Below are 13,788 nucleotides of genomic sequence, written 5' to 3' on the forward strand. Positions count from 1 at the left end.
ACTAAGGCAGATTGAAAGTGTAATGTTAAAACACAACTTTGAACTTCTTGTGTGTTTTATAAGGGAACCTGTATAAGATTAATAATTTAGTTACAGTTTTAAAAAACTGAAGAATATGAATAAATATCATGCGATGTAGAAATTAACCAAAACTGAAATAAATTTATGCCAAAAATGAAATCTTCCAAGTTAAAAATGTTCACAATATGTGTATCATGCAAGATTGAAAGAAAGACATCAGAACTCATATATCCTCTGGGAAAGTCCTGGAATTTCAAAGGACTGATGGAAACTCCTGGAAAATTGCCACAATTTAGCAAATTCGACTCCTGGAAAGTCAATCAAATGAACGATCAACATTACTGTCATAATGTGTCGCTTGGATAGGTGAGAAATATGCGCTGACAAATTAAATGTATTTCATGTGGTTAACACATGCTTGGAAAATGACCAAAGTTGATGATGAAAAACTCTGGAGTGTCCTGGAATTTTATTTTGACTTGAAGTGGATGAACCCTGGATATTGTCAAACTTGTAGAATTCTGAAAACTTGAATAGTAGATGCAGTCAGGTTGATCAAAATCTTGATTTGTGAAAATACTGAAATAACCTCTAACTGTAAGCTATTTATTACTGCCTTGTAAATTCAGTCTGTGATTGTCATTTGTGTCAAAATCATGTCATTTATATAAAAACTACTTGTACGTTTCAATCTTATTTTCCTCAAGAGACTGTGTCCTTTGTTGAAGTTGATTTATCCGTAATCACCTGAACACATAAATAAAATTACAGATGATAGGCATTCAAAATTACACATTTATTTTAGACGGAATTACCAGGAAATGACCATTGAACTCCTACAGTGTGTTTCTTCAATTTACTGCACAGAATGGCTAATGTGACAAATCAAACTTGTCACAAATGTTAATTCCGTCAATGAACCGACTATTTGGTAATTGTGGAAATGCCAAAGTTGATTATACGTATATTTCCTAACATGGTTTTATGCTAAGACTGTAACAGTCAGAATCTCTACAAGGTTGTTGTGTGGTACATATCAAATTCAACAAAAAAAAATTTGGGGTGCAAATTGCGCATATAATTATCTCCTATTTTACAGGGAGAGCAATAATCTTTTTATTCTCCGTTTCATGTTTATTAAAGATTTAATTTTAGTATTAGTGCTATAACTGACACTACACTCGTAGTTTTGTTGCCATGACTACTAGAAATAAACTTATGACAATATTGTCATTAGTTGGACTGATTGAAAGGAAAGGTGAAATACTATAGTTAGAATGTGTGTATTTTATAAACATGAAATCATTTTAAGCTGTGCTAACAACTGCAATATTTTTTTTAAATTGCTCAGTTAGATAACTGAGTTGCTTGTAATATTGTACATTGTAAGATGTATTGAATACCCCTGTGGGTAGACTTGTGTATAGCTGTATGCATAATATGGTGCTGTACAATAAATTCAATCAAATTGATTTGTTTAGGTCCACGCCCCAACATGATAATGATATACACTTTATACTGTACTACTGTGGATATTGTAAAGTTGACCTGTAATTAACACATGCTAATTATAAGTATTTTAACAATTTTCAATGAAAATATTGTTGGTTGTCTGATTGAAAAAAATAATACCCCAGTGCAATACGGCGAAGTACATTTGTATGACACAGTATACAAGCATGAGTAGTAGATTTTTAGATAGAACTTGGGACATTAATGTTGTTGGCGGAGGATGAAAATTTGTTCTGTCTACATATGGACAAATTTTATTTCTTTACCCAGATTACTGATAACTCTTTTTTCCCACCAAATAGACATTCCGATTTTATTTGCATTATTACTAAATGTCCAAATCCTTCTCAAGTTTCCCATCAGTCATCTATACCTTTGTTGAAAAGAATCAAACTTTTCCTTCCAGACTTCAGACCAGCTTTTCATTATTTCTGTCACTATACCAACTCTCTTTTAACCTTTTTATTCGTCATTTGCTCTTTTTCTCCTATTCTTATCTTTTTTCCTGATCTTCAATAACTTTCCATGCCTGCTACTACTCTACCTTCGTTACTAATCACAAGGGTCATCATGTGGTAAGAACTCATGAAGCACACTTTCATCACTTTCAGTGACCTCAAAGGTCACACATCCTGGTACTTCATAGAGGCGGCCATGATGAAACAAAAACTACCTCTTCACCTCCATTTTCTTGAATTTTAAAGGTCTATTGGCGAGAAAATTTGACATCTTAACAAAACTATGATAAAGTACATAGTATTTGGAAAATATTAGTTTTTCCATATAGAAACTAACTTTGTCTTTGAGCATTTATACTCATTTGATGTACAGAGATTTTTTTTTTGAAAATATTAAATGCAAAGTTTCAGATAATTTTATCTTGGGTATAAAAAAATTATCTGGTGACCTATGGTTTTCTTCCACAATTTCCAAAGAAGTTAGTTAGAAGTCCTCGTTTGCAAAATCTCTGCAAATTCTGAATTAATTATCAAGATGTGACAGCCACCTTAAAGTAGCAGAGCTACTTGATGTTTGACATCTTAAGGTCATTGGAAGTGATCATTAACCGTCAATCATGTATCTGTCATTACATTCAACGAGTCTGTACAAAAATGTACTATTGATTAAAGGGGAAGTATATATACCCATGAATGCATGTTGTTTAATAAAAACTTGGAGGTTTCTTGGTTTCATTCACTTTCACAAACTGTCTCAGTGATCACTAAGTCATCAATGGTCTAAACTTAGGCAGAAGTGATGTATGAGATTCACTCTCACTTATCACTGAGTTGGCATCGATTCAGACTTAGGCAGAAGTGATGGATGAGATTTAAATTGCTAGGTAACTTCCCTGAACAATGTTAATAATGGGACCTTAATTGCTATTTACAATATCAATAACATTAAAAGTTGTCAGACAATGTATTTAATGGAAGTCTCATGTCACTTCTGCCTAAGTTTAGATTGATGCCATCTTTGTACAAATAAGTGAAAAGACTGAAACCAATAAAGCACTTTATCACATAAATACCAGGGTTTTTATTAAAGCAGTCTAAATTCATATATTATCCTTCCCCTTGAAATATAGTGATTTTGTGTCCAATATGTCAAATGTTTGTATCTTAGAAGTCCTTAGTTTCACTTCTATTGAAGACACCAAAAACTTGTATTGTGTGTCTTGTATTGTAAGCATTTATTGTCAATGTCATGCACATACGTGATACATGTATAAGTAAGATTATTATATAATAACCATTACTAAAGGCACTGTTTGACCACAATAAATTATTACTCAACAATTCTCAATATTGACATTGTAAATGTGTTGAGGGGTGAGATCAATAGTTCGAAGAAGGAAAGAAAACTAAATTATTTTAGTTAGGCCTCAGAAGGCCCCCCCCCCCCCCCCCCCTTGACCAAATCAATTTCAAATCAGTATACAATAGTTTAGGGTAACAAAATAGATTCCATTAAAGGTAAAATTGTCTGATGAGAACTAAAATGGTTCAAACCCCCTACCTCCAAATTAGAAGAATTTAATTTTTTATCCTACATTGAACTATTGATCTCACCCTTAGAAGACATTAAATGAAAATTTCAACTCAAAGTCAAATCTCAAATTTTTATTTTTGTCTTTAAATTGAGAGATGTATATTAAAAAACGTATTGATTGTGCCAAATAAAAAAGGTTGTTTGGTTCCGGTTACCCGACCCCGTCTAGTTTTTTCATGCCGACCCTAAACTTTTTTTTACCTATTCAAGAAAAATAATTATAAAATCACAAAAATATTGAAATCTCGCAAGAAATAGTGGATGCGGAATCTGACATCAACTTAAAAAGACAATATAAAACTATTCTTCCAATTTGTAATGGCTGTACATCTGATAGGAAGAAATAAACAACACAGAGACCATTTGGAAAACAATGGAAAACCTGAACTAGACACTCACACATGAAAAAAAAATGTAATAAAATAAATAAAAAATCTACCTACCCCACCTATTTTAAAAATTGAATGTAATCGGAACCACACAATTTTTTGTTCGCCTTACCAAGATCTCATTGAAATGTTAATTTGATCATTAGATATTATTCCCCAATATTTTTCTTTGTTCAGCCAAAGAAAATACGAGAGATGTAAGGGAAGTGACCTTTGTCACTATGAGTCGATAGATGAGTAATGACAACCCTTAGGACACAAGTATTTTCCAGCTGAATGAAGGAAAATATTGGAGAATAACATAATTATACCAGCACCAGTAATATAAAAAAAAAATGGGGAAAGTAATGATAATTTTGAACATTTTGACTCATATTTCAAACACAGCAGAACCAGTGACATAGATACGCATTGTTGTGACGTAGAACGACCAGAGTATATATTCCATATTTTTTGTTCTAAATGGCTTGCGCACGTTATAATTGGAGTTATTTACATATGTTTTTTTTCAGTATTTCTACATCAAACAACAAAAGATGCTGTGGGATGAAAGCTGGATCATCTGTTATGATGACATACGACCAGGTAAAGTAATTACTTGACTTCACATCAAGTTTCGATTTTATGTTCAGCTCACCATTGGGAATGCAGACTAGCATGCTGTTGTGAACAGAATGATACAAGTGACTTATTACTCAGTCGGCCTAATCAGGCCACAGGGACATGACAGTTCATTACTCGGTCACTTTAAACATATGCGATCCACAGTTTTGATATATATTCTGTTCACAATAGACAATTGCAAATACTGACTCAATTCTATTTAGAACAGAATGGCGCAAGAATAACTTAAAAATAAGAAAAACTATCAGTCCAGAGAGAGAGAGAGAGAGAGAGAGAGAGAGAGAGAGAGAGAGAGAGAGAGAGAGAGAGAGAGAGAGAGAGAGAGAGAGAGAGAGAGAGAGAGAGAGAGAGAGAGAGAGAGAGAGAGAGAGAGAGAGTTAGTTTAGAGTTCATTACTCGATCACTTTAAACATATGTGATTCACAGTTTGATATATATTCTGTTCACAATGGACCACATTATAGACAATGCTCAGTACTTAAAATAGAATTTTACCCCATAGGCATGTCATAGAATAACGAACATATGATTTATTGGTCGATACACTATCTTCCACTCCACATGTATGCATTACTATGTCACATGTGTACCCTTGAGACTAAAGTTGACCTTTGTGTTCTATTTTGATCTTCTAGCCTGAGGTAAAATGCTAGTATATTGCATGTACTGAGAATTGTGAATGCAGATTGACTGGCTATTGTGAACTGAATGATGCAAGTAACTTCTAATTAAAACTAATCAGTCCACAGAAACACAGTTCATTGCTAGGTCACTTAAAGTAGAATACCTGTGCTGAAAATTAAGGCATTTTCATAAACTTTTGGTACTGGTGGATCATTTCATGTCCTTGATACTTTACATGCAATTGTCACATGAAACTTATTCCTCATTCATTGTTCTTTGTCATGGACATACATGCCTTGTCTGATGGGAATCATGTATATGTAATTGCAGCGCATAAACTTTTATATTTGTTTTTTGAAGGGCGTAATGCTTGCATGTGAATTTAGGGTTAAAGCAAGGTTATCATGTGTACATCAAAGTTTTCATTTGTATTGTGTTCACAATAGATAATTTGATGCTTGTGTCACTCACCTACAAGTGTTCTAATTCAGTTCACACTGTCATATTATAAATAGCTCAGTGACACTTAAACAACTTGAGAAGTGTAAACTGTTACAATAGTAAAATCAATCAATGTTATGGATGACTTCTTACCATCAGCAGATCACAGAACTTAGTGATGCACAGTGCTCAGATGATGAGTTAAGTTAAAAAAGACAATAAATAAAATGCAGACCTTATAGTGATCGATGCACAAAACGTGCTGAGATACCGTAGTAAAAATAGTTAGAGTAATGAGTATAAATCAGTAAAATAGTACCTATTGTTAACCATTGAAGTATACACATTCAAACCAAAAATATAGGATTTACTTTCAGGTTGTTATACATCATAACAATTTATATATATTATAAATAATTGGTTCTGCATATTTAAAGGGTGGGTCAAAACCCATGATATCATCATGAATCCTAAATTAAACTTGCTTAGATATAGTTACATCATTATTATTATTCACCAGTATTAAATTCTCATCATTAGGAAAATATTCATGACTAAAGGGTTTTCACTACTCATGTTTGACTTCTGTCAGTCATATTTTCCTTGGCTGAACAAAGAAAACATATTGTGATCAGTAACATAAGTGTTTTCTGATGGATTATTGTACAGAAAGGGTGAAAAAACCTGATGATCATTGCTTGTATATCGTGTTGATCATGGACAGGAGAAAATGACAAGCAGTTTACTAGCATTCCATACCATAATGGTTTTTGTAGTATTTGACAGTTTCCATAACATTTGGATTTGATTTTGTTAGGTCTACAATTCATGTCATTTAATCAAGAAGGTACTCAGAAATCACAAAGAGTGCCCAATACCCTTGTTACCGTGGTGATCGAGACAGAACACTTTACTTGAGACACTATACCCAGACATAAATGCTCCAAGTTATAGAGTGCTCAGTACCCTTGTTACCATGGTGATCGAGGCAGAACACTTTACTTGAGACACTATACCCAGACATAAATGCTTTAGGTTATAGATTGCAATCATGGGAAATAATGAAAGTAGTTTTCATTCCCTTTGGTTGTAAGTGCTGTGAGGTAGTACATGACTTCCTTCAAACCCTAAGGGTTCTCTGTGATAGATAACTTTAAACAAAAAGTCTCTATTCTTAGCATTCTAATTTTACTCTCTGTCAATGGCTATGGTTTTGTCTGCCTCATCAATTTCCACATGGCAAATGGCATGTACTGAAAAGCAAGCATTGATTTAGATGCACCGTGTTCATTAAAATGTAAGACTTTCACTGGTCTATCCTTCACAAGGTAATAGTAACTTACTGACACTGAATTTGCAAGCACTTCAAGTTCTTGATGAAATAAAAAGAGCAGTGACCAAGTGTTAAAGAAGCAGGAGGAAACCGGAGTACCTGGTGAAAACTTGCGTTGTTCAGTAGGGTCAAACTGAGCATTTCCCTTTTTACATACAGACCTGGTCACTTTTAATCAAATCCAGCTGACGCTTGGTGAGTTCGAACCCAGGTTGCAGTCTTAAGAGGCATACAAACTAACTTCTTGGCCACCGAAAACTCCTGTCTGATCATAAGCAGAGAGAAAAGTTCTAACAATCGATATATGTTGTATGTTTTCTTTGTAGACATTGGTATCCATGGCTTTATGTGCAGCATGATCAGTATTCAGAAAAGTTCTGACAATAAGATGTATTCTGTATTTTTTTCTTTACAGACATTGGTATCCGTGGCTTTATGGGTAGCGTGATCAGTATTCAGAAAAGTGCTGACAAAATGACAGATGCAACAAGTGGTGGTGGTGCAATGGCAGTAGCAGCTCAACAAAAACAAATATTCACTCAAACAGGAATCTAGTAAGTACATAATATCTTCGAAAACTATTTCTCTGTACATACTGACATATTTTGGCTCCAACCTTATTCAAGATTGATCAACTGGAACAATTACTAGCTGAAATATGAAGTGGCAAGAAAGTATAAAGTCACTTTCACATGAAATATACAGGCAATCGAAGAACAATTGCGAACAGCATTGAAGACAGCAAGTGTATAATTAGATGTTAAGGTAGATAACCACGGGGACCAACTTCCCTGAAAATCAGTTCTTCATTTCCAAACTTTGCTATCTGAAAGCTTTTTCTTGTTCCTTTTCAAATAATAAAAGAAATTGTACGTCCACCATCTTGTTTTCAAGCAAATTTACAATCTTTTATTCTCCCTTACAGTTAACACTGTAGTCAGTGGCCATATTGGATTCTGTGGCCATATTGGATTCACAAATGCCTTTATTTTGACCTCTTTCTTGTATGACCATGACTCTGGCCCCTCATTTTTTTCCTTGATTTGAACTGAGAATGAGTTTGAGTTTTTTCTTAACAAAATCAGAGAAAATTATTATTAGTTATTTATGAGGCATGTTCTACATTAAGTCATCACTTTACAACCTTACAACTTACAAAGTGAATGTGATCGGCTAGAAATATAGAATTCTCTAGTCTAACTTTTTATCCACCCATAGAAATCAGTCTGAATTGTGAAAATATTTATATATATATAGGGTCTTTCTGATAAACTTATTGTGCACCAAAATTTATCCATCACACATTCAATGTAGTTTGATTTTGGGTTGGAAAATTTTGTAGAATTGTTTGCCACTAAGTATAAGAAAGTTACAAATTGATGTGATTTGCACTAGAAAAGGTGTTGTAGAGTCAAGAAGGAGCAAGTCGGCAGGCATTATGTGTATCTATTACTGTACAAAAATTTGGATCCAAATGGCTGCTTTATATTATAACAAGCTAATTGATATCTGGTTTCTTTAAAATATTGTCTTTCAAAGACTTTTTGCATTGACATCATCACATAATACCTTTGACATTTAAAAAAAAACATTTAACGTGTATACCCGGATAATGAAAAACAAAAATAAGAGGAATGGTGGCCAGCCAAGGGATTACAAATGTACATTGTACATGTACTATGGACCACAGTAAATATTCAATTTTCTGCATGGATGCTTTTACCATGTTTTAATGTCAATATTTGTCTGATTTTATTTGACATGTATTATGGTATAGGCCAGCCTACAATTACATGATTTCCTGTATGTGCTTACTACATTTTGTAGTTTCCTGCGTTCACCCATTTATTGATTTCACTGTCAGTATTAGTATTCCTGCCCAGGGCAGACTTCAGAAGGAGCATTACACAAGATGCTGTAAGCTTCATGTTAATTTGACGACATGAGGTGGAATTAGGTCTAGTCTGTGTTTATGACTCTCTTGTGTACGCTTTGCAGTGGATTTCTATCTATCACACTAATTCAACTGTTCATGAACATGCATCTCTGTCAACATTATACAAGATACAAGTTAATGTTTAAGTGGTCATATGGATAAAATTTTTAGTGTTGTAAGTCATACCAAGAAAATTACTACATGTCCTAGCTTCTAGCAAGAGACAACATCCAGTGGTCAGAATGGGTACTGAGATTGTCTTAGAAAGAATCTATCACTGTAACCACATTATAATGAACTCAGGGGTGGGGATGAGGGGTGTAAAAGGTTTGTTTAATTGTTCATTACAGTGGCGCATGTATGATAGTGGAAGTAGAGTTTTGGGGATAGGAAAGGATGTTTGTTATATAACAAAGTATTCATTATAACAAAGTTAAGTAACAGTGCACTAGATATGATAGTGCAGTCATGTCATAAAAGTTTGTTTTTTCACCTGTCTACTGTTGATTACCATGTTCTAGATCATAAAACATGGACATCATGTCTTGTAGTACTGTACATCATTTTTTTGTATCTGTCTACTAGCAAGTACTAGTACCACTAGACCATGGTATATTGATGTCGCACACATGACATAATACCATGACTACATCAAATAAATAACTGTTTTCACCTGTCTGCTATGACCGTCTTGTAGTGTATTAATCACAGAACAGCAGTCATGCAAACCAATCCAATCCAGAGATTTAATTCTTGATTTGTTTTATTTCTTTCCATAGCAATGGACAAACCATAGCAATCAAGGGGATTAAAAAAAGCAATTTCTCACTAACCAAGGCAATCCGTAAAGAGGTGAAACAAGTCAGGTAAATATCCGCTGTCCGGACATTTCTGTGTATATTCTAACAATATACTAAAACTTTGTGAAAGATTTAATTTAGGTTTAGTGAATAATGAGTTTCAGATTTTATTTCAGATTGTGCAGTTCACTATGTTGATGGGTTAATTTTATTAAAGAAAAAGTAGGATAAAGTATGATGAAATAGATAAATATTTGTTTTTTTATTAAAGTTATGACAAATCATGCGTTTTGCAGAGTTTGGAAAAGTTGTTTATAATTTCTTTATTTAATTTATAGTGAATTTCTTGTGTTGGTACTGTTTTACAAATGTAACAGTGATTAACATTTGTTGTTAGCATCCTTACTGTTGTTGTTGTTACCATAATAATGTATCCACTGAAAGTATAGTTGTGTAATAAAGTTATTTATTTACTAAAACATCAGAGAACTCACTTCTCATAATAATAATAATAATAATAATAATAATTATAATAATTACTTTATTTGTCATGAAAAACATGATATTTCTTTTGCATTGACAGGAACTACATAGTCACAGATTACATTTAATCAAATAATAATCCATGAAAAGTAAAAATTATAATACATACAAATAAATCTATAGATGAAGTTAGGTAAAGCAAAACATTCATTTTTTGGGAAATATTCGGTTTCATGATTTCAGGTCATTCTTTACATGACTCTATCTAAAAACATCAACAAATCTCACTTCCAATCAATAGAAGAAGAAACTGGAATGCCCTGGGAAAACATGTTATTCTGAAGTGTCTAAAGTTACTTACAAACAGACCTGGTAATTTGTAATCAATCTAGCCAATGCTAAATGGGTTCTGAACCCAGACAATATTATAGTCACACCAGCTAATCATTCAGCCATCGACAACCCATTTTTATGTCCCATTCCTTATTTTACTTTTATCAGGGATCTGAGCCATTCTAATCTATGCAAGTTTATTGGTGGTTGTATTGAAGAGCCCAATGTGTGTATATGTTCAGAGTATTGCCCTAAGGGAAGTCTCAATGATGTTTTACTGAATGATGACATTCCACTCAATTGGGGATTCAGGTAAGAACGTACACCAAGATTTATAAACAGTGTGTTTGTCTGCAATAAAACCTATAAATAGCTTGCGTAGTGGCCACATAGCGGCTCAGTGACAAGTACGCATGCTCAGTGTCCTATATACTATGCAATGTTTTTTTCTGTGGTTTTACCCAAGGATGCATTGCGGCACAATGACTATGCATGTGCGCATTCTCCACATGGAGGGCACTATCTACATTATCATCGTGACGCAACCGGTCACTAAAGAATCTACCCTGTGCAACTGTATGGGCTTTGCCTAGTTATGATTTTACTCAAAAGGTCAATGCACTACTCCAGGAAGTAACAACATTTTGTAAACTTTCAGTTCTAGGGTGTCATTTAACAATTTCTACATCACTTAATACATTATGCAAGATTACCTGGAAAACTGAGTTGAAACATGTTCCTCATTCATTTTTCGTTGTAGGTCATTGACCTGTATGCATATATTGCTTCACAGGAGTCAGCAGACAACATTATATGCACTAAAGCAGAACTAAATATTCATAATGTTTTATATGAAGACAATTAGCACTTAGGAGTTATGAATATTTATGATAGACTCAGTGAACAATTTTATTAAGATTAATTACATGAATAAGATATCACTCTGTAAATTGTAGTAGATGAATGATTTTATTGGTTTTCATTCCCAAGACATTTAACTTAAAATGAATAGAGTTACACTTCAGTAAACAGGTTTAATAATATTGGAACTTGAAATAATTTGAATAATGTTTGTTGACACAACCATCAGTCACTTTTTATTCTTGTCAAAGTTTTGGCAATGTGACTGTTGCCTTCCACAGAACAAACTGATGATGATTATGATTCACCACTAGGTTGCGGTGTGGTGAACAAATTGCCCCAGATATGACTGAGTGAACCCCCCTCACCCCTCCCTCAGTTTACATGTAGGATTTTTTGTTTGATCACTGACAACATATATAACTCACTTCAGGAGAATGCCAGAAACCATTAATTCTCTAATACTAATACTGGTGTCGTTATTTTTTCATGTTATTCATCAGGTTTTCATTTTGTGCTGACATATCACGTGCAATGGCATATCTTCACACCCACAAACTTCCACATGGACGTCTAAAGTCTAATAATTGTATTATAGATGACAGATGGATGGTCAAAGTATCAGGTATGTTTAGTGACCTTTCACCCCTAAATGCAGATGACCTTTCACCCCAAATCTGCATATTCTCATTTGAAATTAGCTATAAGACAAAATAGACTTGATGCATCAGCTGATCATGAATGAAAGGCCTTTCAATATTGTTTGATACTCAAAATAGAGTGTGATGTTCAGTATTTATTGTAGTAGATAGATAGTTTATTTGCAATGAAGGATAAAGAGCTGATGTAGTGATTGCAATGCAACACATCATATTTGTCAACAAAATAAAGTGTGTCATCCAACCACTGACCCGTATTTTAATAAGCTTTAATAATGTCTTTCTGACCTACAGATTATGGACTTAAAAAGTTTCGAGAAGAATACATTGATGAGGACTATGAAGAGACGTACCAGAAACAGATGGCTAAAGTATATCTACCACCAGAAGCTTTAGACGACCCACAGAACATCTACCAAACAGCTACTGATGTCTATAGGTAAGGATCAGGGATGTAGAGAAGGGCTGGTCTAAGCTGGCAAAGCAACCGTCTATACCACAGTTTTTGCTGGGTACTTTTAAGGAATCTGTTAAATTTGTTTTTGTTTCAACCAGTATATTTCCATAATTGGGCAGATTTATGGAGTCACATTGTTCCTAGATATTACCACCTACGTTTCACATTTTATCAGCTATTTTTTTAGTTTAGTTACATTCTTGAAAATACTTGTAGAAAACCTATATTGTTACCACAAACCAGGTCATCACAATATGCTATATTCCAGTGAATCTTTTCGTAGCTATTTTTGAACAAAGCATGAGGTGTCAGATTCATGAAAGTGAGAGTATAATTTTCATTATGGATGCTGATTGCATCACAGTACAAGAAGCCATTCACAATGTGTGTGTATGTGTGTGTGTGTGTGTGCCTAAATATTACCCCATTGAAAACAAGAAGCCATTCACAATGTGTGTGTGTGTCTGTGTGTGTGTGTGTGTGTGTGTGTGTGTGTGTAATGAGTTCCTAAATGTTACACCATTGAAAACAAAAACATGATTACTATTTCAACTAAGTGGGAATATACTTTTGTCATGCAGAGAGAGAAGGATTTGAAAAGTAAGTAACAGAATAGAATGATCCAATTATTAATTTCAGGATGAACTCTAGTGTCATATTAAAAGTAATACATTGTTAATATCCTCTTTCAGTTTTTCCATCATCTTAGTTGAAATTGCCACACGGAATGAACCATGTAGTTCTGATGACTTAGATGATATAGATGGATTCTGGCGTCCAGAGATTCCAGACTTGAATGATCTACCTGACATGGCCAATAACAATGACGAGAAGTGTCCATGTCCAAAGGAATATCTAGAGGTGAGTTACGAGTTATCCTACCCAATATCCCCTTCCATAACTATGCAAACCACCTTCTTTATCCTAACCACCTGTTGCTTGATTTAGTGTCCTGATATGCCAGATGTGAATGAAATACGTAGTCTAGCTAGGTATCACTACTAGACCATAGGTCTTTTCTACCCAGTTTAAAATTGACTGAAGGTGACCTAGCACCAAAGGCATTTCTGCAGGCAACTAGCCATCTAGGCTGTGTCCACAAAGAAATACTGTCATCACCGTTCAGCTTATTTGGCGACCTTCCAAAGTACAGAACCAAGGTCTTGATTAACTATGAATACCCAACATGGCTAATAACAATTATAAGATATGTCTGTACATGTAAGGTATGCCATGTAAGGGTGCCCTCACACATCGGCCAAC

General features: G+C 34.0%; 1 protein-coding gene across 1 annotated transcript in view; it reads left to right on the forward strand.

Annotated features, from left to right (window-relative positions):
• Window positions 1–13,788, forward strand: part of LOC144436994 (atrial natriuretic peptide receptor 2-like) — a 75,015-nt gene that overhangs the window by 54,987 nt on the left and 6,240 nt on the right. Inside the window, exons 7-13 of the mRNA XM_078125861.1 lie at window positions 4,487–4,559; window positions 7,412–7,550; window positions 9,712–9,798; window positions 10,717–10,860; window positions 11,913–12,034; window positions 12,363–12,507; window positions 13,218–13,386. Of these exons, the coding sequence (XP_077981987.1) occupies window positions 4,487–4,559; window positions 7,412–7,550; window positions 9,712–9,798; window positions 10,717–10,860; window positions 11,913–12,034; window positions 12,363–12,507; window positions 13,218–13,386 (879 nt within the window). The remainder of the gene's footprint in view (window positions 1–4,486; window positions 4,560–7,411; window positions 7,551–9,711; window positions 9,799–10,716; window positions 10,861–11,912; window positions 12,035–12,362; window positions 12,508–13,217; window positions 13,387–13,788) is intronic.

This window comes from Glandiceps talaboti, chromosome 6 (genome assembly GCF_964340395.1).
Source record: "Glandiceps talaboti chromosome 6, keGlaTala1.1, whole genome shotgun sequence".
NCBI lineage: Eukaryota > Metazoa > Hemichordata > Enteropneusta > Spengelidae > Glandiceps > Glandiceps talaboti.